This window comes from Heloderma suspectum, chromosome 11 (genome assembly GCF_057233095.1).
Source record: "Heloderma suspectum isolate Gila_16-S chromosome 11, 16-S_ref, whole genome shotgun sequence".
Lineage (NCBI taxonomy): Eukaryota > Metazoa > Chordata > Lepidosauria > Squamata > Helodermatidae > Heloderma > Heloderma suspectum.
In genome coordinates, this window is record NC_139468.1 from 41,418,207 (window position 1) to 41,445,938 (window position 27,732).

At 45.3% G+C, this 27,732-nt stretch overlaps 1 protein-coding gene across 2 annotated transcripts in view; it reads left to right on the top strand.

Annotated features, from left to right (window-relative positions):
• Positions 1 to 15,334: 15,334 nt before the first annotated feature.
• The window catches only part of PIAS1 (protein inhibitor of activated STAT 1), a 68,590-nt gene continuing 56,192 nt past the window's right edge, over positions 15,335 to 27,732 (top strand). Inside the window, exon 1 of one of the 2 annotated variants that reach the window (XM_084817534.1) lies at positions 15,335 to 15,728. Coding sequence is in view for 1 of the 2 variants with exons in the window: in XM_084817533.1 (XP_084673659.1) it covers positions 16,090 to 16,113 (24 nt within the window). In the remaining variant the exon portion in view is untranslated. Of the gene's footprint in view, positions 15,729 to 16,081; positions 16,114 to 27,732 lie in introns of those variants that run through there. The other variant, XM_084817533.1, reaches the window with a different exon arrangement.

The window sequence follows — 27,732 nt, forward strand, 5'->3', positions numbered from 1 at the left end:
CAGGCAGCTGTACAGCTGTGCTGCATGGGGGGATTTGAGGAGTGCCTGTGTGGAGGTCCTGCTCCTGCAGCAGATTTAGAGCCAAACTAGGCATGACATTAATTACATGATTGCAAATGACATGTCTATTTTTAAAAAATTACATTTGCAGCCTTGGAGAGGTGTGGTGATCAGGACTGGAACTGTGCCATGCAGGGAGGTTTTCTTAAAAAAAAACATTTCCCCCCATGCTGCAGTCATGATGAATATTGCTCCTCCCCAAAACTACTATTCACCTTGGGAAGAAAGCGTCCATTGATGCCAGTAACTCAGTGGAGTAAACTCTCCTGGTGTAAACAGCAGTTTCAGTGAGGGAGGAGGGATTTTCACTGAAACCATGGTCTCAGGACAAGGGGTAAACCCCCATTCCTGTGAACCAGAGTCTGAATCCTGATCACTGCCATCTTATGAAAGAACTGGCAGTCCTTTCCTCTCTATGCAGCTCTTGACATTTTTCCCCTGGAAAAAGGGTATTTGTGTGTAGGCTGCCTACATCTGTACTACCATTTGAACTTCTGGATGGCTTGGGACTTCCATTGCCACTTTTCAAACACTAAGCTGTGGCTTTAGCTGTGCTGAAGGAGGTATCCTGGGCTCTTCCTGGCCTGGCTGAGTGCTTGTGCTTTGTGTTTGGGAGAGAGCATGCGTGACAAAATCACAATGCTTGCCATATGGAGTCTCTATTAATGTTTGTATGTGTTTGCTGTGTTAAATAGAACCCAGGTAAGTTAGGGTTACTGTTTGGTAGTGAGTGAGTGAAAGGTGGGAGGGGCTTGTGCGTGACCAGAGGGTTGGTTGGACGGGGCTGAGACAGAGTCTTAGGGTTTGATTAAGTTACATCTAGATAGTGGGGTTGTGAGGTTAGGAGTTAGAAGGGGTAGAGAAGGCAGGGTAAACTGAGAACTGAGTGATTAATTATAAAGATATAACATCTCTGGTGTTATAAATGTTAAATTGTTAATTTGTTTTTAAAATAAATGTTACCTTGTTTTTAAATTATAAATCTCACTTCTTGTTCATCTTTCTGCACTACTAATAACGTTCATATTTCCTGGGTACTTCTCCTGGTTGGGTAAAGGGAACCAATTAGGCATACTGGGTGTCTCTTTTAACTGCTAAATTTAGGGGCTGAGGCCTGTGGGACAGTGAGGACAGCTGTCCCAAAGCAGAGGCAGACGGACATGGGGGAGGGTTCCATCACAGCATGTAATATATATATAAGGTTGGATCCAGGATCTGCCTTCTGCAAGGCGAAGCGGCCTACTCATAGAAGCCCCCCCCCCCGCACATACCTCCTCATTCAGTGGGGTCTCCTGACTCCCTGTGTTGCACTTTCAGGTGGCTGGAGGGGCTGCCATGGGAAGGAGGGGGTGGGGAAGTCCACTTCTGTCAATGCAGTTGATCCAGTGCAATGCTGGATCCAACACATACTATTTTAAGGATGTTAATATTATGATTCCTTTATGAAATGGAAAGCCATTTGGCCTTGTATTAATATATTTAACATTTCTGTTAGGATTTATTTTTCTCTTCTGTTTAGTTTTAAGTTGTAGGGCTAGGTTAGTTTCTTTGTATTTTATGCAAAACTGTATTGTTTGATATTTTACTATTGACACTCTGGTTATCTGGAATGTTTCTATTATGTTTTTTAATTTTGTATTGATTCTGTTCATTTGATGATATATTGTGAGCCGCTTTGGGCACAATCTTGTGGGAAAGTGGCATACAATAAACAGATGGTTGTGATGGTGGCAGCAGCAATGCCATGGGTTAAGTGATGTCACCATGGCATTCTATGGATGGCTAGTGTTGGGATGGTAACAGGAGTGATGTCATGATTGGTGGATGGTGATAGTGTTGCTAAAATCTTTATGCGAGTGGCCATCACTGTTTCTATGCTATTTTTTTTTTCTACTGCTATTATTGTACTTCTGGTGTTGCTACTAGAAAGAAAGGTATAAGTAATCAACTAGTCACACCAGTGTAAGCTCCAGCATAGCAGTGGCTATCTTATTTATTCATTGATTCATTCCATTTCATTTCTATACCGCCCAATAGCCGAAGCTCTCTATCTTAGCTAGGCCATAGAATTATCTTTATGAAATGGTTTTAAAATTGTTTATTATTATTAATCCCCTCCTTTGCTTTTCCGCTCCCTTTGGGGACAAGGATTCATATGCTGTATTTGGTGAAATTGCTGTACTCTACCCTGAGCTCATAAGGTTGGTTTGATATAATCAATATATTTATTCATTTTGGGAAGGATGGAAGATGTCTGGGCTGTTGTAACCTAGCCTTAACTTATAATAAAACTAAAGGCACAATCCTATGTTTGTTTACAGAGAGAAAAATCCTACAGCTCCCAACATTCCCCAGCCAGCATAGGTAGGTGAGGAATTCTGGGAGCTGTAGGACTTTTTTCTACCTAAACATGCATAGGATTGTGCCCTAAGGGATTTATGTCCATTGGCTGATTGTTAGGTGTCTGCTTTACATATGTACTCTCAAGCATGTGTGCAGACTGCATCAGCAACCTCAGTTCTGAAGATAAACTGTATTTTAAGCTGCCTTGCGTATTTTTGCTGCTAAAATGTAGTAGTTCTGCAGCCATCCAATGTCTGTTATTCAGACTGGAAACCAGGGAGATATTTTAGCTCTTCAAGGACACAATTCTTTTGTTTTAGAAGTAGGTGGACCATTTTCTGGAAGGTCACATACCCTAGTGGGCTCTCCCACACTGGAGGCATTCAAGACGAGGCTGGACAGCCATCTATCAGGGATGCTCTGACTTGGATTCCTGCAGGGGGTTGGACTCGATGGTCTTATAGGCCCCTTCCAACCCTACTATTCTATGATTCTAACCATCAGGAAGAGTGTCAGACAAGTTGTTTTTATTTTTGCTTGGGTGCCTTTGATGCCATCTTCTAGTTTAAACTGTCAAGACGAAAGGCCAGACAAGAAAGATTTTACTATTCTAATGCCTGTGACAATTAAATGCATCATAGTAATTAGTGTTTGCTATAGAGATGGCAATCATATGCCAAGCTTTAATTAACAGGGAAAAATATAAATGTATCATATTTACTCATTGCAGTAGGTCTCCAAGGACAGCACCATCCACAGGAGATCTACTTTGAACTGAGAATCCCTGGATTACAGTGCAATTTTATACAAGTGTTCTTGAAAGTAAGTCCCATTGAGTTCAATGGGGCTTACTTCCACAGGGTAACTTAAAGCCAGGTAATTGTAGGCTTTTCCTCTTAAATAAGGTAAGTGCACACTGAGCATGATACTAAAACTCCAGAACTGCATAGGTGTTATAATGGACCATGACTCAAGGAGATATGGTCTGGGTGATTTCTGATGAGAGTGATATATTTATATTTAGTGGATTGTGGAAGAGCACTGTATTGTAATAAAACTATGATTTCTCTTCCTCAGAGCTGTAACTAAATGGAGGTGAGTTTTTCAAGAGGCATCCTCAGTAAGCCAAAAATAGAGTCTCACAACAGTGTATATGATAGGTGATTTTATACAATCCATTTTGATGGAGAAAAAATTATGTATAAAATCATTTCTATCCTGCCTTTCGGCCCTCCAAGTAGTCCCTATGTATGAAATGCTGTTTGTGTACTTACACAAGAAAAACTGTGTATTCACAACTGAATAATACAGCTGGATACCCTGCATGCAAGTAGCCTCACTTTTTCTTAACTACAGTCTTGGCATCCTTCTCCTACATACATTTATTTGGAAGAAAGTAGCATTTATTTATAAGTAAGTGTAAGCTAGAAAGGAGCAGCATTAATTGCAACCCCGATCCATAAATAACAAAGACCCCTGTACAGTCACAAAACTGGAAACACACCAAAATATTGTTCCAAGGCATGTAGCCTAAACAGGTCATAGGATGCTACTTGGAAATAGGATATTGATTAACTTTACTGGTGCAAGCCATAAGATTTAGAGCCTTCAGGAAAGAGCGTGTGTTACCTCTGTACAGCTCTTGGCACTCTGTTGGTTCTGTGTAAGTTTAATGAATACTTTGCACAGGTTATGTGTCCGTATGGTTTCCATACAAAACAAGGAGTTAACATGGCATAATCAACAGCAGTTTGGATTTTGACTGGGGAGACCTGGGTTCAAGACACTCAAGGGTGCTGGCTGGCACCCTTGCCCAGCATGGCTGGCTGGGGAATGCTGTGAGTTGTAGGACTTTTTTTTCTGTCTGAACATGAATAGGATTGCACCTTAAAGCTCCCTCGGTGACCCTGGGCAGGTTAGTCTCTCTCAGCCTAACTACCTCACAGAGTTGCTAGTCTCTCACCTAACAACCTCACAGTGGGATAACAGCCAATACACTGCCTTGAGCTCTGTGAAGGAAGGGCAGAATATAAATTTGTTGTTCAGTCGTTAAGTCATGTCCGACTCTTCGTGGTCCCATGGACCATAGCACGCCAGGCCTTCCTGTCCTCCGCTCTCTCCCGGAGCATGCTCAAGTCCATATTCATTGCATCGGTGATGCTATCTAGCCATCTCATCCTCTGCCGTCCCCTTCTCCTTTTGCCTTCAATCTTTCCCAGCATCAGGGTCTTTTCCAGGGAGTTTTCTCTTTGCATTAGGTGGCCAAAATATTTGTGCTTCAGCTTCAGTATCTGTCCTTCCAATGAGCAGTCAGGGTTGATTTCCTTTAGGATGGACTGATTTGACCTCCTTGCAGTCCAGGGGACTCGTAACAGTCTTCTCCAGCACCACAGTTCAAAAGCATCAATTCTTCGGCGCTCAGCCTTCCTTATAGTCCAGCTCTCACAGCCATACATTACTACTGGGAAAACCATAGCTTTGATTGTACGGACCTTTGTCGGCAAGGTGATGACTCTGCTTCTTACCATGCTGTCTAGGTTTGCCATAGCTTTCCTCCCAAGGAGCAAGCGTCTTTTAATTTCATGGCTACAGTCACCGTCTGCAGTGATCTTGGAGCCCAAGAAAATAAAATCTGTCACTGCTTCCATTTCTTCCCCTTCCATATGCCAGGAAGTGACGGGGCCAGATGCCATGATCATAGTTTTTTTAATGTTGAGTTTCAAACCAGCTTTTGCACTCTCCTCTTTCACCCTCAACAAGAGGCTCTTTAGATCTTCTTCGCTATCTGCCTTTAGGGTGGTATCATCTGTGTATCTGAGATTGTTGATAATTCTCCCAGCAATCTTAATTCCGACCTGTGATTCATCCAACCCGGCGTTTCTCATGATGTACTCTGCATAGAAGTTAAATAAGCAAGGCAACAATATGCAGCCTTGTCGTACTCCTTTCCCAATTTTGAACCAATTGGTTGTTCCATGTCTGGTTCTTACTGTTGCTTCTTGACCCTCGTACAGGTTTCTCAGGAGACAGGTAAGGTGGTCTGGTACTCCCATCTCTTTAAGAATTTGCCACAGTTTGTTGTGTTCCACACAATCAAAGGCTTTAGCGTAGTCAATGAAGCAGAAATAGACGTTTTTTCTGGAATTCTCTTGCTTTCTCCATGATCCAGCGAATGTTGGCGATTTGATCTCTAGTTCCTCTGCCTCTTCGGAACCCAGCTTGTACTTCCGGTAGTTCTCGGTTCACATACTGCTGAAGCCTAGCTTGTAGGATTTTGAGCATAACCTTGCTGGCATGTGAAATGAGCGCAACTGTACGGTGGTTTGAACACTCTTTGGCATCGCCCTTCTTTGGAATTGGAATGTAAACTGACCTTTTCCAGTCTTGTGGCCACTGTTGAGTGTTCCAAATGTGTTGGCATATTGAGTGCTGCACTGTAACAGCATCATCTTTTAGGATTTTAAATAGCTCAGCTGGAATACTGTCATCTCCACTAGCTTTGTTGTTACTAATGCTTCCTAAGGCCCACTTGACTTCACTCTCTAGGATGTCTGTCTCAAGTTCAGTGACCACACTATCATGGCTATCAGGGACATTACGATCTTTCCTGTATAGTTCTTCTGTGTATTCTTTCCACCTCTTCTTAATCTCATCTGCTTCTGTTAGGTCCCTGCCTTCTTTGTCCTTTATCATGCCTGTCTTTGCACAAAACGTTCCCTTGAGATCTCCGATTTCCTTGAAAAGATCTCTAGTCTTTCCCATTCTGTTGTTTTCCTCGATTTCTTTGCATTGTTATTATTATTATTAAATTTATTAATCGCCCATCTGGCTGGTCACCCAGCCACTCTGGGCGATGTAGAACATACAATAAAAACAGTTTAAAACAATAAAATTCTACAACAAAAACATTTTCTAAAATACCCTAACCCACCCCAAATGCCTGCCTGAACAACAGCGTTTTTAATGCACGACGGAAGCTCATTAAAGAGGGGGCATGATGGAGTTCCCTAGGGAGGGAGTTCCACAGAGTGGGGGCCATCACAGAAAAGGCCCTCTCCCTTGTCCCCACCAGTCTAGCTGTCCTGGCTGATGGGACAGAGAGAAGGCCATCCAAGGCTGATCTTGTTAAGCCGCCTGTCTGGTGCTGCTGGACGCACTCCTTAAGATAGGCTGGGCCGGAACCATATAGGGTTTTAAAGGTCAAAACCAACACCTTGAATTTGGCCCGGAAAACAACTGGTAACCAGTGCAACTCCTTCAGCACTGGAGTGATGTGATCTTGCCGGCGGCTGCCTTTAATCAGGCGAGCCGCCGCGTTCTGTACCAGCTGCAGCTTCCGAACCATCTTCAAGGGTAACCCCACGTAGAGCATATTACAGTAGTCTAAACGAGAGGAGACCAGGGCATGTACTACCGATGGGAGCAAATGGTCGGGAAGGAAGGGGTGCAGCCGCCGTATCAGATGGAGTTGATACAGCGCTGTCCGGCTCACAGCTGACACCTGAGCCTTCATGGACAGCTGGGAGTCCAAATTAACCCCCAGGCTGCGGACCTGGTCTTTCAAGGGTAGCTATACCCCATTCAACACCAGGTCAACATCCCCCAGCCTCCTCTTGTCTCCCACCAAAAGTACCTCGGTCTTTTCAGGGTTCAGCTTCAGCCTATTCCTCCCCATCCAGCCACTCACCGTCTCCAGACATTTGGAGAGGGATTCTACGGCCAACCTTGGTGAAGATTTAAACGAGATGTAGAGCTGCGTGTCATCCGCATATTGATGACACTGCACCCCAAACCTCCTGATGATAGCCCCCAGCGGCTTCACATAGATGTTAAATAGCATCGGGGAGAGGATGGAACCCTGTGGCACCCCACAAGTAAGTGGCCAAGGGTCCGAAACCTCCTCTCCCAGTGCTACCCTCTGGTACCTGCCAGAGAGGAAGGACCGGAACCACCGCAATACGGTGTCCCCAATGCCCAACCCCTCCAGGCGGTCCAGGAGGATACCGTGGTCAACGGTATCAAAAGCCGCTGAGAGGTCGAGGAGAACAAGGAAGGAGCATTCACCCCTATCCAGAGCCCTCCTCATATCATCTACCAAGGCGACCAAGGCCGTTTCTGTCCCATGCCCAGGCCTGAAGCCCGACTGAAATGGGTCTAGATAATCAGTTTCTTCCAAGTGTGCCTTCAACTGCACCGCCACCACCCGCTCAATCACCTTGCCCCAAAATGGCAGATTTGAGACTGGCCGAAAGTTGTTCAAAACTTGAGGATCCAAGGAGGGCTTCTTTAAGAGCGGTCTTATCACTGCCTCCTTGAGGGCTGATGGCATCACTCCCTCCTCAAGGGAGGCGTTCACCACTGCCTTGATCCCCTCACCCAGTCTCTCTCTGCAGCTCATAAAGAGCCAAGATGGGCAAGGATCAAGTAAGCAGGTGGTCGGCCATACCGATGAAAGCACCTTGTCCACTTCATCAGGAGGAAGAAGCTGGAACCGATCCCACAAAACCGGTTTGCCACAGGCCGCCTCTTGCTCACTAACTGTATCCACAGCGTGCAGAGTAACACACCTAATCTGATCAATTTTATCTGCAAAGTGCCTTGCCAAGGCCTCACAGGAGGCCTTAGAATGCTCCAGTGGTTCCAGAGCCACAGGACTGACCAGGCTCCGGACCACTTGGAACAGCCTCCTGGGACAGCACTCTGCAGACGCGATGGAGGCAGCATAATATTCCTTTTTTGCTGCCTTCACCGACACGTGATAGGCTGAAGATACAGCTCTAGCCCGTGTCTGATCATCTTTGGAGCGAGACTTCCGCCACCGGCGCTCTAGCCGTCTCACCTCCTGTTTCAGAGCTCGTAACCACGGATTGAACCATGGTGCAGTCCGAGCCCTCAGGGGGAGAAGGCGTTTCGGAGCCACCTGATCTAATGCCCCAGTGATTGCGGCATTCCAGCCACCCACCAGGGTCTCGACCGAGTGGCCGTTCGCATGCCCCAGAGAATCCCCAAGCGCGTTCAGGAATCCATTTGGATCCGTAAGACGCCTAGGGCGGACCATTTTAATGGGTCCTCCACCCCTGCGGAGGGGTTGTGGAACCAAGAAGTCCAACGTCACCAGATAGTGATCTGACCATGACAAGGGGGTGGTGGATATACCCCCGACTTCCAGATCACTCCCTGCTTCTCCAGAAACAAACACAAGGTCTAGTGCATGACCGGCTACATGGGTGGGCCCAGTTAGAATACGGTGCAGCTCCCAGGAGGCCATGGTCTCCATGAAGTCCCGAGATGCTCCTGTGAGGATGGCCTCCGAATGTACGTTGAAGTCCCCCAACACCAGTAAGTTAGGGGACTGCACACGCACATCAGAGACCACCTCAAGCACCTCGGCCAGGGAGTCAGTCATGCAGCGGGGTGGACGGTACACGAGCAGAATCCCCAGACTGCCCTTCGGGCCCAACCTCCAGTACATGCACTCAGCAACCTTGGTCTCCCGGAGAGGGGGTCTGGTGAAGACCAAGGACTCTCGGTAGATAACAGCCACTCCCGCTCCCCGATCCCCAGCCCTCGGCTGCTGTGCATACGAAAATCCAGCTGGACACATGGGTGCAAGGGTTGGAGCAGCAGCCTCGGCCAGCCAGGTCTCCGTAATACATGCCAGGTCTGCACCCTCATCCAGGATCATGTCATGGATGAGGGAGGTTTTCTGGGTAACAGACCAGGCATTGCAGAGCAGCAAACGAAGGCCAGAAGATGGGGTCACGCCTCCCCCAGCCATCCTTTGGCTCTGGACAGGCCCGGAGCAGGGGTCAGATACTACACATCTCTCCCTCGTTCCCCTTACCTGGCACGGCCTGTCCCTAGCGCTCCGCCAGCGCCTGCCGCCCAGCCTCGGTATCTTCTGGCCCCCAACACTCCCCCCACCAGGTGGACACATGCCCCCTCGCTCCCGCCTATCAGGGGCTACCCACCCCTAAAAACACAACAAAATCCCCCAGAAAAACACACACACACACAAACCAAAAAAACAATTAAAATCCCCTTAAAAATAATGCCAGGCCGGAGTCCACAGGGAAGGCCAGGTGGTGGTGGTGGTGGCGGCAGCAGCAGTAGCAGCCGCCGCCGCAGGCCCAGCAGCAGCAGGCGCGCCTCTTCCCCGGTGATGGTGGTAGCCTCTCCTGCAGGCCCTGGCTCTCCCAGGCCACCTCAGCCAGCCAGCTTATGTAGCCCCTCCAGGGAGGGCAGGTGGAGCAGCACAGCTGGCTCAGTACCTGGGGGCCTGGTCCTGCAGGGACTGGCAGTCTGCCAGGCAGAAGTCTCCAGGGAAGGCCTGGTGGCAGCGGCAGCGGCAGGCCCAGCAGCAGCAGGCCCGCCTCTTCCCCGCTGGTGGTGGTGGCCTCTCCTGCAGGTTCTTGTTCATTTAAGAAGGCCTTCTTGTCTCTCCTTGCTATTCTCTGGAACTCTGCATTCAGTTGGATATATCTTCCCCTTTCTCCCTTGCTTTTCGCTTCCCTTCTTTCCTCACCTACTTGTAAAGCCTCATCAGACAGCCACTTGGCTTTCTTGCATTTCTTTTTCTTTGGGATGGATTTCGTTGCTGCCTCCTGAACAATGTTACGGACCTCCGTCCATAGTTCCTCAGGCACTCTGTCTATCAGGTCTAATCCCTTAAATCTATTCCTCACCTCCATTGTATATTCATCAGGGATATGATTGAGGTCATACCTGAATGGTTTAGTGGTTTTCCCTACATTCTTCAATTTAAGCCGAAATTTTGCAACAGGAAGCTCATGATCTGAGCCACAGTCAGCTCCAGGTCTTGTTTTTACTGACTGTATAGAGCTTCTCCATCTTTGGCTGCAAAGTATATAATCAATCTGATTTCGATATTAGAATCATAGAATAGTAGGGTTGGAAGGGGCCTACAAGGCCATCGAGTCCAACCCCCTGCTCAATGCAGGAATCCAAGTCAGAGCATCCCTGACAAATGGCTGTCCAGCCTCGTCTTGAAGGCCTCCAGTGTGGGAGAGCCCACCACCTCCCCAGGTAATTGGTTCCATTGCCGTATTGCTCTGACACTCAGGAAGTTTTTCCTGATGTTCAGTCGGAATCTGGCTTCCTGTAACTTGAGCCCATTATTCCGTGTCCTGCACTCTGGGATGATCAAGAAGAGATCCTGGCCTTCTTCTCTGTGACAACCTTTCAAGTACTTGAAGAGTGCTATCATATCTCCCCTCAGTCTTCTCTTCTCAAGGCTAAACATGCCCAGTTCTTTCAGTCTCTCTTCATAGGGCTTTGTTTCCAGTCCCCTGATCATCTTTGTTGCCCTCCTTTGAACCCTCTCCAGCTTGTCTGCATCCTTCTTAAAGTGTGGTGCCCAGAACTGGACACAGTACTCCAGATGAGGCCTAACCAGTGCTGAGTAGAGGGGAACTAGTACTTCCCGGGATTTGGAATCGATGCTTCTATGAATGCAGCCCAAAATAGCATTTGCCTTTTTTGCAGCCACATCACATTGTTGGCTCATATTCAGCTTGTGATCGACGACAATTCCAAGATCCTCCTCGCTCGTAGTGTGGTTGAGCCACGTATCCCCCATCTTGTAACTGTGCATTTGGTTTCTTTTTCCTAGGTGCAGAACTTGGCATTTGTCCCTATTAAATGCCATTCTGTTGTTTTCTGCCCAGCACTCCAGTCTATCCAGATCACTTTGAATTTTGTTTCTGTCTTCCAAAGTATTAGCTATCCCTCCCAATTTTGTGTCATCTGCAAATTTGATCAGCATTCCCTGCACCTCCTCCTCCAAGTCATTAATAAAAATATTGAAGAGCACTGGGCCCAGGACTGAGCCCTGCGGTACCCCACTCGTTACCTCTCCCCAGCTTGAGAAGGTCCCATTGATAAGCACTCTTTGAGTCCGATTCTGTAGCCAACTGTGGATCCACATGATCGTTGTTTCATCTAGCCCACTTTGAGCTAGTTTGCTCATCAGGATATCATGGGGCACTTTGTCGAAAGCTTTGCTGAAGTCGAGGTATATGATGTCTACAGCATTCCCACGGTCTACAAGGGAGGTGACTTGATCAAAAAATGAGATCAGATTTGTCTGGCAGGACTTGTTTTTGACAAATCCATGTTGGCTTCGAGTAATCACGGCATTGTTGTCAAGGTGCTTCCAGATGGATTGCTTTATGATCTGCTCCAGAATTTTCCCAGGGATTGATGTCAGACTGACTGGTCTGTAGTTCCCAGGTTCCTCCTTTTTACCCTTTTTGAAGATAGGGACAACATTAGCCCTCCTCCAGTCATCTGGCACTTCCCCGGTCCTCCATGATTTCTCAAAGAGAATAGACAGCGGTTCTGAGAGTTCTTCTGCCAGTTCCTTTATGACTCTAGGATGCAGTTCATCTGGCCCTGGAGATTTGAACTCATTCAAAGTAATGAGGTGTTCCTTGACCATATGCCTGTCGATCTCAAGCTGCAATCCTGCCCCTTCAACCTGTACTTCGCCTTTGCCAGGGGGGTCATAGACCCTCTTTTGGGAGAAGACTGAGCCAAAGTAGGAATTGAGCACCTCTGCCTTTTCTTTGTCCTCTGTTATCATTTTGCCATCCTTATTTAATAGCTGAACAACCATTTCTTTCCTCTGCCTTTTACTATGCACGTAGCTGAAGAAAGCCTTTTTGTTGTTTTTAGCATCCCTCGCTAACCTCACCTCGTTCTCCGCTTTAGCCTTCCTGACGCCATCCCTGCAATTCTGTGCTACCTGCCTGTACTCTTCCTTTGTTACTTGGCCTTCTTTCCACTTCCTATATGTGTCCTTTTTTTTTTTCAGGTCATCCCTAAGCTTTTTGTGAAGCCACATTGGCTTCTTCTGTTGTCTTCCACCTTTTCTTCTTGTTGGAATTGTTTGTGATTGTGCCTTGAGAATTTCCTTTTTTAAAAGTTCCCACCCATCTTGGACTCCTTTTCTCGCTAGCATTGCTTGCCATGGGACCTTACTGATCATTGTTCTGAGTTTATTAAAATCAGCTTTCCTAAAATCCAGGGTACGCGTTTGAGTACACTCGGCTTTTGCTTCCCTTAGAACCAAGAACTCAAGTACAACATGGTCGCTTTCCCCCAGAGTTCCTGTAACTGCTACTTTATCCACTAAGTCATCTCTGTTGGTTAGGATCAAGTCAAGGATAGCCGATCCTCTAGTTCCTTCCTCTACTTTCTGTAGGAGGAAGTTATCCGCCACACAAGTCAGGAATTTCCTGGAGGGGCCATGTTTTGCAGAATTTGTCTCCCAACAAATATCGGGGAAATTGAAGTCCCCCATTACTACTACATCATGCTTCCTTAAAACATTGGCTATTTGCTTTTCAAAAGTTTCATCCTTGTCTTCTCCTTGATTGGGTGGCCGGTAGTAGACTCCGACCACCAGGTTCCTTTTATTCTTTGCTCCATTTATTTCAACCCAGATGCTCTCGATGGGGCTACCAAGCTCCTCCTCCTGTATTTCTGTGCAGAGATATGTATTTTTCACATACAGTGCAACCCCGCCTCCCTTTCTGTTCCTCCTGTTCTTTTTGAACAAGTTATATCCTTCAACTGCTGTATTCCAGTCATGAGAGTCATCCCACCAAGTCTCAGTTATACCTATCAAGTCATAATTTCCCTCCTGTATTAAGAGTTCAAGTTCGTTCTGTTTGTTTCCCATACTCTGGGCATTAGTATATAGACATCGAAGACCATGTGCTTCATAGTCTGGCTTTCTTCCTACCTGTGTCTGAAGACTATTATTGGGCGCTATCAGAGCTGTTCTCTCCATTGCAGTGCATGCGCCTACGTCCATTGTTACCCCCAACATTACATCTCCCTTCCCCGTAGGATTCAGTTTAAAGCCCTCCTGATGAAGTTCTTCATGCTGTGGCCAAACACATTCTTCCCAGCCTTTGTGAGGTGCAACCCATCCCTAGCCAACAGCCCATCTTCCAGGAAGTATAGCCCGTGGTCCCAGAATCCAAATCTCTCTCGTCGGCACCACCTTCGTAGCCAGTCATTCACCCGGAGTATTTTTCGTTCCCTTTCTATCCCTCTTCTAAGTACTGGAAGGATGGATGAGAAAACTATCTGGGCCCCAAAGTTCTTGAGTTTCCTTCCCAAAGCTTCAAAGTCTGACGTGATCTCTTCGTAGCTCCGCTTGGCGGTAATCTGGTGATGTCCATGTGTAGAGTCGCTTCTTATGTTGTTGGAAAAGGGTGTTTGCTATGATCAGCGTGTTCTCTTGGCAAAACTCTATGAGCCTTTGTCCTGCTTCATTTTGTACAAGGCCATGCTTGCCTGTTATCCCAGTGATTTCTTGACTTCCCACTTTGGCATTCCAATCCCTTATGATGAAGAGGACACCTTTTTTTGGTGTTAGTTCTAGAAAGTGTTGTAGGTCTTCACAAAACCGATCAACCTCAGCTTCTTCAGCATCAGTGGTTGGGGCATAGACTTGAATTACTGTGATGTTGAATGGTTTGCCTTGGATTCGTACTGAGATCATTCTATCGTTTCTGAGATTGTACCCCAGTACTGCTTTTCCCACCCTTTTGTTGACTATGAGTGCTACTTCATTTCTTCTAAGGGATTCTTGCCCACAGTAGTAGAGATAATGGTCACCTGAATTAAATTCGCACATGCTTGTCCATTTTAGTTCGCTGATTCCCAAGATGTCGATGTTCAATCTTGCCATCTCATGTTTGACCACCTCCAGCTTACCTTGATTCATTGATCTGACATTCCAGGTTCCTAAACAATATTGTTCTTTACAGCATCGGACTTTCTTTTCACCACCAGACACATCCACAGCTGAGTGTCCTTTCGGCTTTGGCCCAGCCGCTTCACTCTTTCTGGCGCTCCTTGGAAATTCCCTCTGCTCTTCCCCAGTAGTATATTGGACGCCTTCTGACCTGAGGGGCTCATCTTCCGGCGTCATCTCCTTTAGCCCCATGATACGTTCCATGGGGTTTTCTTGGCAGAAGTACTGGAGTGGGTTGCCATTTCCTTCTCCAGTGGGCCACATTTTGTCAGAACTCTCCGCCATGACCTGTCCGTCTTGGGTGGCCCTGCACGGCATAGCTTATGGCTTCACTGAGTTATGCAAGCCCCTTCGCCACAACAAGGCAGTGATCCAGTAACAGAAATAAATTTAGGGCCCATATAAAGGATCAAGAATGGGATGAGTGCTTAGTCTTATCCAGTGTGCTGCTTTAATCCTGAAAACACACTCATCTAATTCCATGGATATCGGCATGATGCTAGAGTGTACATATTCACAGGCTAGTACTGGAATTTCAAGGTGACAAACTATAATCTAGGTACTATGTACTGTTACCATTGGACATTCCTTTGCTTACTGCAGGAAGCCAGTGGTATGTAACACACAGTACATGGATTTTGTTAGCCACAGGAACCAGCATGGACTGCCATGTGTGAGCTGTGGTGATCAGAAGTATTTAAACACTGCACTCAGTCCTTGGAATTAGAGCTGTCCAGTCATGCCAGATTCCTTCTCATCCATGGGTAGTGACTGTTTTTCCTAGTCAGGTGTATGTGATAAGCATGTAAGATTATGCCTAACTGCGAAAGAGCTAACAACATACCTCTAAATGAATGGGTTGGGCTACAGCTTTCACTTTAAAAGAGTGTTTTATTCTCCCCACCCCCTCTATATTATTAGCTTCTCAGCTAGCAACAAGAATTAAACTGAAAATTAGTCATTTGCTTTTAGACAAAATAGGGATCAACACAGCGCAGTATACAAAAACCTACCAATTATTTGAGCTTTCATGTTAAAACAGCAAAACCGCAGAGAACTCTTTTCCGACTCGTCTTGCAATTTTTACTTTAGAGCACCACTTCTTTTGTCCCTGAAAAAGATCTTAACTTCCGGCCTATCGGGCTTGCTTCAAGCACAACTACGTTGAGATGAAACCACATGGCCACTGAGAGGGTACACTTGGTGTTAAACTGTTACCCGGGTCTCACGATGACGAAGCAAGCCCAGGCCGTCAACTGCCAATGCATCTAGAAGCCTACCAGACCGGCGTGACGCCGCGGCGCCTGTCTTCTGCCTACTGAAACAATCCCCCCCGGCCATCGCGGGAGCGGCTGCGACTTCATGGAACGCTCCGATCGTTCCGACAGTACAGGGCTTGAATCGTCCGTACAGCCCGCCGGGCTACAGCGCCCTGTTGATGGCATGGGGCGTGAAGAAGCGACGCGGGTTACTGGGAACAAGCGCACTAGCCACGACGCCTCGCTGACCGCTGAGGCCGCTACACTCCTGCAAGGTGAGGTTTGGGCGGCCCTCCGCTACACACGCGCACTTCGGAAGCGCAAGCGACCTCGGCGTCAGCGTGCACGGCGCAGAGAAGCGCCCTCAGGCCTGCTTCCCCGGAAGGTCATAACCGTCGCCGACCCATCCCTCAGGTCTGCTGCGGGGAAAGACAACACAACCAGTTCCGACGAAGCGCGTTGCGCCTTGACAATAAGGGCGGCGGCGGCGGCGCCCTCGCGCACGCCGCCCGGCCCTGAGGAGGGCCCAACAAAATGGCGGCCGCGCGCCGTTGATTCAAACGCAGCGCGCGGGGCGGAGGTGGTGGGAGGCGGCCTCTCGGCGGGGTTCACTGCGCCTGCGCCCCGCGATTCAAGATGGCGGACAGTGCGGAACTAAAGGTAAAGGCGCAGTTTCAAGCCCCCCGCCTTCCCCCTCTCTCCCTCCGCGGCTGCTCTCTGCCCGCGTTCCGTCCCTCTTCTCCGCGGAACCGGCCCGGGTGGAGGGTCGGCTGATTCAGCGGAAGGAGAAGAGGAAGAAACGGCGGGCGGCGTTCTTGGGGTGGGGGAGGGAGAATTGAGGGGGATTTTCGTCCTCCCCCTCGGTCGGCTTCACGGGCAAAGGACCCTCGGGTGCGGGGTGGCGCCTCTCGCAAGCCCGCTGGACCGCTGCGGTGCGGGGGGAGCTTGCCCTCCCCCCGTGCGAATGAGGGATCGCGTTTCCTCCCTGCCCCCCCGAGTTATCCCCGGAAAGTCGCCCCGAAAGGGTTGGGGGGAGGCAGCTGAGCCCACTTCCCTCTGTAGTTGCGGTTGTTCTTCTCTCGCCGCTCCTCCGAAGGAGGAAAGGATCCAGATCTTCTCCCCCCACATTCCCTGCTAGGTAGGACAGCAGGGTTCTCAGCCTGAGTTGTGGGTGACTCTTCACTCCCTCCATCAGGGAGTCTCCATCTCGTTCCCCCACACCCTGGGCAGGGCAAGACTTATTGGGGATGGGGGGCGGCGGAGAGCTCGTGTGTTTCGGTTCCCCCTCCCCCAGTCCAGATTCAGCTTCCTGTAAAGGGGCCCCTTCACGCAAAGCTGCTCCGCCTCGTCTACCCAAACTACGGTTCTCCATATGTGGAAGGAGTTTTGGCCTTACCTGACCCGCCGCCTCCCCCCCCCCCCAGAGGATAATGGAATGAGCCTCCCCTGTCTCTTTGGGTGTTCTGGAAGTTGATCGTGGCTCCCCGTGTACAACTTCTCCAGCATCCGTTGTGGTCCCTGGTGGGTCAGGGGCTGGTTCTTTAATCCCCAGGGTTTAATAGATGTTCAGGTTGCCACCCAAAGGCTAGGGAATAAGAGGATGGCTCTTGCTGCTTACCTGTCTTGAACTGTGCAAAGAGCAGAAAAATGTAGTGTTGGGCTTGCAACAAGGAAAGCATGTATTTTTCTTCTTTCTTTAAGGCAGTAGCAACAGCAGTCCCTGACTTTTAACATGCTTAGTATGGGAAGATGGTAGAGAAGGGTTGGATAAAGGGAGTGGAAACAGGCAGAAATGAATGTTTATTTTTAAAATGTGGAATCTAGTTTTAGTGGATTATTTTGATGTTGGTTGCAGTCAAGTATCCTTCCTTCTCTTCTGTAATACGTGGCCTGGGTTGCAAAGGCTTTATTACTCTAGCCAAAGATATTTGTGCAATATACAGTGAATTCAAATTATGGGTGTGAACACCACTACTTCTGTGAGGAAGTAAATAAAACTAGGGTGTGTGCATGCATTTTTCTACTTCCCAAGAGTTTTGTCGAACTTGAATTTTATTCAGAATCATAGATGAGTGGGAGTAAGAAACTGAGTAGAAACTTGGGCTGTACTTTGCTTTGCCATCACAAAGCTTAAGAATCTTTCTTAGCTCATTTCCTGAGCTGACATTCTCTCCGGTCGAAAGTTAAAGCTTTCTGAACTCTCCGGAGGAATAGTAGATAGAAGGAAACACCCACCACCTTGGTTTCCTGTTTTAAAGTGAGAGGAAACTAGAAGTGCTGAATCTCATTTGTTCCGTTTTCTGCTCTGCTCTTTCTCAGTAGTCTTTAGGCATGACAGCTTGAAAAAAAAGCTCATATTAGAAAGTGAGTTTAAAAGTCTCACTGAGACAAATTTGCAGTCAGTCTTTCATCCCAAGAAGGATATTTTAAAAAGACCTTCCTGAATGTCTTGAAAAGGAGTTTTCTTTCAAAATGAGTGAAGTTTGATATGTTTGTTGGCTGCCTACAATTCCAGTTTCTTGCTATGAATACACAGGAGACTTCGTAGGAATAAGTCATAATTTCTTTTTTATTTCTCAACATACCCACCCTTGGTAAACATAAAGGAATTTTTGGAAGTACTCAGTACATTTCATAAAGCTTAATCTGTTTTGAGGACCTGGCTGTCTAAACACCATGAAATTCAACAACTGTTATGAAAGTCACACATTAAACATTGAATAATAATGGAATGCATCTAGGACACATGGAGGGTGTTTCTTTTTTCCTATGTTCTGTAGATTTTAATGATGATGTTTTTGTAAGGCAAAATAAAAAATCACATGTATTATACTCTTTCTGTAGATAAAATATTAAAACTCATGCCAAATGTTTTCCTGTTAGAATTAACTTAGCAAGGGATTATTTTATCTGCTTGATGTATTAATGATTCTGAAAAACCATACATGTTGCCTTTCTATATACCCCCCCCCTTTTTTTTCATTTTGACTTCAAAAGGTGCTTTGCTCCTTTGGGGGTCTGTGTACACATTGATGGCAGCTGGCTTTGTGAGGTGAAGATGAATAGATCCTGTTTATAACCTTCATTGCCTTTTGTGTTTGGGGATGGGGGTGGAATCTTGCTGGTTTTGCAGCAGGAGACTTGAAGAAGCCTAGTGCCCATTTATGCAGCAGCTTAGTTGTAAAGCATAAAAAGGTTTATTTGTTTTCCTTCACACTTGGGGGTTGGTTCATTAATCTTAGTGCGATAAATACAGCAAGGTATTGGTAACTGACTCTTAATGGCCAGGATGATATGTTTATTAGAGAGCAGTTGTTTTAAAGCTTGCTTGATTTAGATGGCAAAAAGATTGCACCTCCTTCTTTTACCTCTTCCTTCCATGCCCCTGTGGAGAGAGGGAATTCATACGTGAGATGTGCAATCTTTTTCCTTTTGAGCTTGAGAAAATTCCTAGATGATTTTTCAAAAAGCATGGCATTATGGGATTTGTTTCTTTTTAATACCTTAAATTTAACTGGATTATGAGTACCTTTGGCTGTCTTCTACTCTCTTTCTCCTTTCAAACTAGGGGGAAGCCTTTGTTCCCTCCTCCACTATTCCTCTTTCCCCTTAGTGCCTGCCTCTTCTGTTGATTCCCATTGCTTTCTCCAACATCAGCATAATTCATTGTTAATTAAAATATTTATAGACCGCCTTTTGGCCATAAATCCCTCAAGGCAGTGTACAGATATTAAAAACAATTTACACAGCAAAACAAATTAAGAACTGCAATAAAATCTCAGGAAGATTAAAAACCAGTTATTGACCTCTATTTAAAAACATCAAATGCCGAGTGGAACAGAAATGTCTTTACTGCCTGATGGAAACTGAAAAGTGAAGAGCCTAATCTAACCTCCCTGGGATGGGGAAGTCCACAATCAGTTTGCTGCTCCAGATGCTGCCATCTGGAGCAGATTTGAGAGGTGCACAGAGGGGAGAGGGAATCTATTCCACCAGTGGTTTCCATTCTGCTGGTGAACAGACACAGTTGGATACAGCTGAAGGACCTGTGCCGTGTTCCCACCAACCTAACCACTTTTGGTGGTGAGACATATAACAGTCTCTGGCATAGACTGTAAATTATGGGCAGATCCATATGGAAAGATATCCTGGCCCCAAGGTAGGAGCCAGCACTTTGAACTGAGCCTGGAAAGAAATTGGAAGCCGGTGCACCTGGAATAGGACCAGTGTAAGATTATCCATATAGTGTGCTCTTAAAAGCAATCTGGCTGCAGCATTTTGTACCACCTGCAGTTTTCAAACACTCTTCACATAGAACACATTGCAGTAATCGCAACAGGAAACAAGGTGTGCACTGCCATGTTGAGGTCCATCATCTCCAGGAAAGGACATAACTGGCACACCAGCCAAAGCTGTGCAAAGGCACTCCTGGTCGTGGCCGTTGCCTGAGCATTCAGAAGCAAGGTGGGATTTAGAAGCCCCTAAGTGTTTAAGGGTGGAGTCCTATGCAAGTTTAGACAGAAAAAAGTCCTACAACTCTTAGCATTCCCCAGGCAGCCATGCTGGCTAGGGAATGCTCAGAGTTGTAGGACTTTTTTCTGTCTAAACCTGCAAAGGATTACACCCTAAATGTTAAACTGATTGGTCTTGTCAATGTTGTCCTTCTGCTTGAGGGACATGAGGGCTTGGCATGATGAAGGGACTTGAAAAAACTGCCTTCCCTTCTTTAGTGTGGGAGGATAGTTTTAGATAGAGTGATGAGTAACTTTTATTTACATTTGGGATTTTTCATAAATGAACAATCAACCCTGACCCAAGTCTGGAGGAAAATATATTTTGCCCGGTTGAAGTTTGTTTGTTTTCACTTTCTCTGCTTCGCTTTGTTTGGCACAGCGTGAACCAAAAACTGCAGTTCTGTGATGCAGGAACTGTCCAGTTCTACTGTTTCCTAAGTTATGGTAATATTACAGGTTAGTTTGTAGGTCTTTTGAGAAATCCTATTTGAAATATTAGCTGGAGAAAATTCTTTATTGAGGAATGACAGGTAGGGGCTGTGCCCAGCAATAAATTGTTGAAGCACTAATATTGCAGTGGCTTGCAATTCCCAAAGAAAGTAGGCTAGAATGGGACTTTCTATCTTTTATAGCTTTCCATGCCCTGTAGGATCATTTTTATACCAAACTAATGCTGCCCACTGCTAATACTTGTGAGCCGTCTAAATTGAAATATTTTGCTATGTTCGTAGCATACGTCTTAAAGTAAGATCACTGCAAATTTTAAAATAAAGCCTGACATGGATGCTAGCCTTTGCTTTCTTATTCCAACTTTTTCTGGAAATCTAAAACTAGTTGCTGACTTCTCCGGTTGTGCACAATACTTTCACATGCACACACATCAGATTTTAGCTGAGTTTTATCCAGTCCTTTTGTTTCCATTGAAATAAATAGGACTTAAGTTATGACTAACTTGCCCCATTAATTTCAATGGGACCAAAGTTCAACTAAGTCTGTATCTAACCGATTCTGTTTAAAACAAGCTCTAAAAACCACTAAATTACAAGGAGATGTGAACTTCTGTTTTGCTATTTTTCTTAGTAAATATCAGCTTCTACTTATCTATATATTCAAACTAAAATGTCTTGAAATATTTCATAGTTTCAGTGCTGGCTGGTCTGAAAATATCATCCAGTATCTGCTTTTTATACAACAGATTCTGAAAGCATTAATTTCATTTACCTAGTGTTTGGGGGGGGGGGGTGCATTCTCTATTCCTAATTACTCTTCAGCTATATTTTTGGGTGTTTGCCATACCTTAATAAGGTCTTGAAATAGCTCTTATTAATGAGAAGGCATATAAATAAACTAGTAACTCTGGGGCATTATGTGTGATGTTTATGCTAAAGTCTCAATTGCATACATTTAAAGTGGGGTGGTAATGGAAACAAAACCATTACTTTGAATTAAAATATCTAATGGTGTGTCTTCTACAAAGGTGAATGGGTGGTGGTTTATCTCTCAATAGAAATCAAAGAATAATAATAGTTTTAATTGGTGTGAGGAAGCTGCTAACAAGAAGGGTACTTAGTAGCATTTTAGGTGGTGGTAATTATGATGAATGGGCCTCTAAGGATGGGGAAATGTAACTTTATAATAGCACTGGCAAGATAATCAAATAAGCAGAAACCGTCAATTTCAGCTTTTGATTTATTATTTTGCTTACACCATTTCTGTTGTAGAGATCTATCTTAATCTCAAAGTTACATACGTATGGTATGCTTCCAGAATTCAAATTGTCTTAATGAACAGTCTTCCCTGTGCAGTTCTGCATCTTCCTATTTATAACTTTGCAATGTGTTGTGGTTCTTGCATGTCTTTTGAGAGGTAATCTTTAAGTTTGTATTTCTTCACGTTGAAGCGGCAGAGATCAAATAAGCAGCTGTGCGTCAGTGTAAAAAAATAATTCAGTACTTCAGTATGTTTGCCAATAAAAATTAGATTGCAAATCTCATGCACACATAAATATGAATAGTGTATGCATACTTGTTTGTGAAGGGTTTTTACACTTCATTAGGAGTTCTCATCAATTATATTTACAGGGATATGGGGGTGGAAATTTTATTTGTGGATACACTGGTAACTATTGTCTAATAAAGATTACATACTCTCTTCTTAAAATAACGTTTCATTGGCATAAAAGTATTGCATATAAACCCAAAGAGTCACTGGTGATTGCTGCAGGAGGTATGCGTTATTTATAACCATTTGTTATTTTAACATTTATTTAAAGCTTTTTGCAGATTTGGTGCTAAACAGAAATAACAGCTTTCAGTACTAAATACATTACATCAATAAGCCCTGTTGATGTCATTTGGGCTTTCATGCAGTGCATTTAGGATCAAGGCATATTTTTCAAGAGATGGAAGATGATGATGGCAGGGCTTGATTAAGGCACAGAGGAAGATTAACAAATGGCAGAATTCGTGAAGCTGTGGTATTCCATGGAAGTGTAAAGAGGGAGGGGAGTGATGGATGGATGGAAAGGGAAGCATAGGATGGAAGGCATAGGAGTGTCGGAAAATGAAGCAGGTGATTGCATGGAGAGGAGAAACTACAAAGGGAGTGAAGGAATAACTGAGGACTGAGAAAGTTTGGTTTAAGGACCAAGTGTAACAGTCTAAACAAAGAGGATTAGGAAGTTGGAAGTCACACATGAAGCAACTGGGAGCCAGTGTAGATATCTTTGGCACATTTAAGAGTGAATAAGACTTAACTACCTTCCAAAAGTAATTGTAGGAATTATACTTTTGATGGTATTTAGATAGCCACAAAATCACAGTTTCCAGAATTCTTTTGTGGGAGAGTTACAAGCATGTGTATGTAAAAAACATACAAAAGTTGTAGGTAATCCAAATGCCACAGTAGGATAGTATCTTTATTAGGTCCACCTAAAATGTCACAAAAAAGTGAGTACACTTTCAGTTTCTCCAGAACTCTTCTGGAGACATTGAAAACTTGTTTACTATTTATTTTGTGACATTTAATTGGGCCTAATAAAAGTGCTAACCTAATGTGGCTTTATGCTTGTATTGTGCAAACATGCTATGTCAGGTGAGTTAGAGGAGAGAGGGTTCTAGAGGCATTTGGAATAGACTGAAGAGACATGAAGGAAAGCTGGTATGGAAAAAATCTAGGTGATGGAAAACCAAGGATGTAGCATTAGTTGTAAAATGAAATGGGCAAATTTGAGGTATTGTAAAAACAATAAAGTAGTAATACTTAGCCTGGATGTTGGGGGGGGGGGGAGAAAGAAGCAGCTGAAGATTATGCAAAGGTTGCCTGTACAGTAGACAAGGGAGATCACATTATCAGATTGTGCCACCGTGATATAGGAGAAGTGGGAGGATTTTTCCCTGGAGATCTTAGTTGGAAGTTATTCACTCAGAATGAAATGTCAGGTAGATGGTTAAAGATGCAAGATAAGGTAGAAGGCTTGATGGCAATTGTAGGAAATCTTGGGACTTGTGCACATAAAGACATTTTCCCCAAAGGGACTGGGTTTGAGAATACCCTTCTACCATTAGTTAGCAACTCTGATAGCTGTGTGAGCTGTCTGTTGTTCTTTCCTTAATGTAGTTGTTGGTGTTGGAGGGGGCTAGTGGGAAATCTTCTGCTTTCATGGGTTTTTGGCTTCATGATAGTTGCATGGTGCTGCCTTCTTGTCCAGTGTCCATTTTTTGCTTCTGATGTAGAATTAAACTTGGGGGTGCAGGACAAATAGACTTCTCTTCCTGAGTTGCATTATGAGAATTTCAGAACCCTTGATACAGACTCTTAAAGCTAAACATTCTCTGCTAGGGTAAATATGTTTTTGTGAAAGATCTCCACCCATGTGCATGTCTTGTAGTGTTCCCCTCACTGTTAAATGTATTTTGTTGGAGTATCCATGTTTTTCAAGTACATGGCAGGCCTTTCTGCATACCTACTCCCCTGTTCCAAACTTAGCCTTAGTCTGGGCTATAATGATGACCAACAACCTTTATTCAGCTTCCTGAACTCTGAATTGGTTGGCTTGCCTTATTTTACCTGAATTGGTTGGAATTACCTGAATTGGTTGGCTTGCCTTATTTTACCTGAATTGGTTGGAATTACCTGAATTGGTTGGCTTGCCTTATTTTAAGAGTGTTTGAATTATTGGGAACAAGTCCCTAATGAAAGAAACTTCTGCATTTCCAGTAGGACTAATGGCACAATATGGCCTAACTGATGCTGTACCATGAACTCCAATATACTTACCTGATTAGGTGACTCTTCAGAGAAAAGAGTTGAACTACTTGCCAGGGCAACCTAATTTGCATAGATTTGAACAAAAGTTCCTTTCCCAGGCTGCACACATGAGTCAGACTGGTTCTCCTCCACTCCCCCTTTTATCTCCAGGAAGGGTGAAGGAAGGAATTGCGTTCACTGTAGACCTGAAAGATCTACACTGGATGGATGTGGCCTGCCCTGTTCTCACATTGATTACAAAAAAATGTGTCTCCATCATAGGGTATGAAAAGGTGCTTGTGTACCCATAAACAGGGTGTTGGTGTTAAGCTTCTCCTTATTCTAGGGGCAGGGAACCTGCGGCCCTCCAGATGATGTTGGAGTACAACTCAGCGGGATATAAATTGAATGAATAAATAACTCCCAACATCCCTGGCCATTGGTCATGCTGTCTGGGGCTGATGGGAATTGGGAGTCCCAACAACATCTGAAGGACTACAGGTTCCCTATCCCTGCCTCATTCAAATGCAGAATATTGTGTTAGCCTTTGATTAACCTCTGAATCTGATTTGTGATCTGTTCATTTTTGTTGCATTTGGACTCCTATGTTACACTTGCACAATTTTTGTGAGTAGGATTTGGGGTGGGATGGGGGAACACCTCCCTAAAGTTGAAGTATTCATGTAATGGTATTTTGAGAGAGTTATCCAGTTCTGGTCCCTTAAGCGTTTCTTGTAATCCCTGTTGGTTGAAGTTATGTTTATGAGTAAGACCACAGCTGATTATGCTTGTATTTCTTCTTTTAAGCACCATTGACATGCTCTACTATGTAATTGTGCTCTATTTCTGGGAAGTAAATCTTAGATTTTCGTTCTTTTTGGAAAGAAAGAACAATAGCACGATTCAAGAGCATCCAAGCTCCCAGGCAAAGGCCTCTGGGTAGGAAAAAGATTTCACATTTATCTGCAATATTTAGATATTGGGTTCACATTATTATTAATGACATTTCTATACAGAGCTGAAGCTGTGTGGGTGGTTTACAAGGTTAAAAACATAAAAAAACACACAGTGTACACAGAGACAATGTATGTCTAAAAACAACTGTTAAGCAATCAGCCAAACCATAAAACAAATCCAGGTTCAGTTAACACTCATCACGTGCTGCCAATGCTTGGGAAAAGAGAACATTCTTGACCTGGCCCTGAAAAGATAACGATGTTCGTGCCAGGTGAGCCTCATCAGGAAGATCATTCCATAATTGGGGGGCCACCACTGCGAAGGCCCTCTCCCTTATTGCTGTTTTCCGAGCCTCCCTCAGAGTAGGTACCTGGAGGAGAACCTCAGATGTTGAGCGTAGTGTATAGGTATGTTCACACAGGGAGAGGCGCTCCATTAGTTGTGGTGGTCCCATGCCATGTAAGCCTTTATAGGTTAAAACCAGCACCTTGAATCGGGCTCAGAAACATATAGGCAACCAATGCAAGTGGGCCAGAGTTGATCTTATATGTTGAGAGCTTCTGGTCCCCATTATCAATCTGGCCATCACATTTTGCACAATCTGCAGCTTTTGAACCGTCTTCAAAGGCAGCCCCACATACAGTGCATTGCAGTAATCTAACTTGAAGGTTACCAGAGCATAGACAACTGAAGCCAGGTTATCCCTGTCCCGATAGGGGCATAGCTGGGCCACCACCCAAAGTTGTAGAAGGCACTCTGTGCCCCTGAGGCCACCTGAGCCTCAAATGACAGAGATAGTTGTAGGAGAACCCTTAAGCTACAAATCTGCTCCTTCAGGGGGCATGCAACCCCATCTAGAACAGGTTGAGCACCCTCATCTGGTCAGAAGACCCACCTATTAACATCTCAGTCTTGTCTGGACTGAGTTTCAGTTTAGCCCTCATGCAGTCCTTTGTCGCAGCCAGCCACCGATCTAGCACATCCACAGCCTCGCCTGATGAAGGTGAAAAGGAGACTGTGTGTCATCATGCAGTGTCATCAGCATACTGATGACAACACATTCCAAACCCCTGGATGACCACACTCAGTGGTTTCATGTAGATGTTAAACAGCATGCGGGACAAAACAGACTCCTGCGTAACCCTATTCTGGAGAATCCATGGGGCCGAGCAATGTTCTTCAAGCACCACCTTATAGAGCCGACCCTCAAAGTAGGAGCGAAACCACTGCAGTGCTGTGCAGTACCTCCCACTCCCAACTCAGACAGGTGTCAAAGAAGGATACCATGGTCGATGGTATCGAAAGTCACTGAGAGATCAAGGAGAATCAACAAGGTCACACTTGCCCTGTCTTTCTCCCGACATAGGTCATCATACAGGGTGACCAAGGCCGTTTCGTGCCAAAACCCAGCCTGAACCCTGACTGAAATGGGTCCAGATAATCAGGCTCATCCAAGAGTGTGTGGAACATTTTTCTACCCGCCTGTAATTATTAAGATTTTCTGACTCCAGGGAGGATTTCTTCAGGAGTGGTCTCACTACTGTCTCTTTGAGGCAGCCTGGGACCACTCCCTCTTACGCACTTTCTTGGTGTCAGATTCTTTACTGCTCAGCCCAGAAGAAGTCTACAGAGCGTTCTTGACCTTTGGCTGCAGTGAATTTCGTTAGATGGTTTCAGGGCATGTCACTGTATATCACAGAATTTTTTGCCAAATGTGGAGGCTTAATGGCGTATAAGAGCCGCAAAGGTGTGGGAGAACATAAAACTGTAAGTAGAGCAGATAATGTCCATCCAGACGTTGGACAATGAATATTCCCTTTGTAAAAGGTAATATTTCTTAGATCTTTTCAGGAAATTTATTCCTGAGGAGTGGTAAAGGTGTAGATTGAAAAATATGATTTCAAAATTAGGTTTCTTCGCAAGGGGGAAAAACTCCATCCAGAAGTGAGTTTTGCAGTCTAGGATTGACAGGCTGGCTCAAGTCAAACATTTTTTTTTGGCCAAATTTCCATAGTTGACAGGTTTCCCCCGTAGCAAAATGATTGTGAACATTCCACGACATTGGCTGGGTTCACACAACATCCTAAGCCATCCTGCAAATAAGCCACAGTGGGCTGGTTGTTCACAGAGCAACCCACGGTATGCCTGACAGACAGTCAGGCTTGCCATGGTTCATTCTCCCTTTCAGTCCTCCAGCTGGTTCCAGCATGTATCCCAGGTACCTTTGCAGCAAAACCCACCTTGTCTCCTCTTCCCAGTCCCCTCCCCATTCCTATCCCTTCCCCTTTTCCTTGGAAGTGAAGTAGGTAACATATAAGGAAATTGACAAGGTGAGCCAGCAGATAATTTGCGCAGAGTTGCCAAGGTCCTGGGAAAGAATAATATTTTTTATTATTTGCACAATTGCGAAGCAGTGAGAAAGGTAAAAATATGAGAACAGTAGGTACACCAGAAAGACAGCAGTGGGGGATGCAATATATCCCACTTTGCAATGCCTTTTGCTATTAAGTGCTGAACAAACGCATGTCAATGTCTTCCCATTCCAATCTTCCCCGAGTCT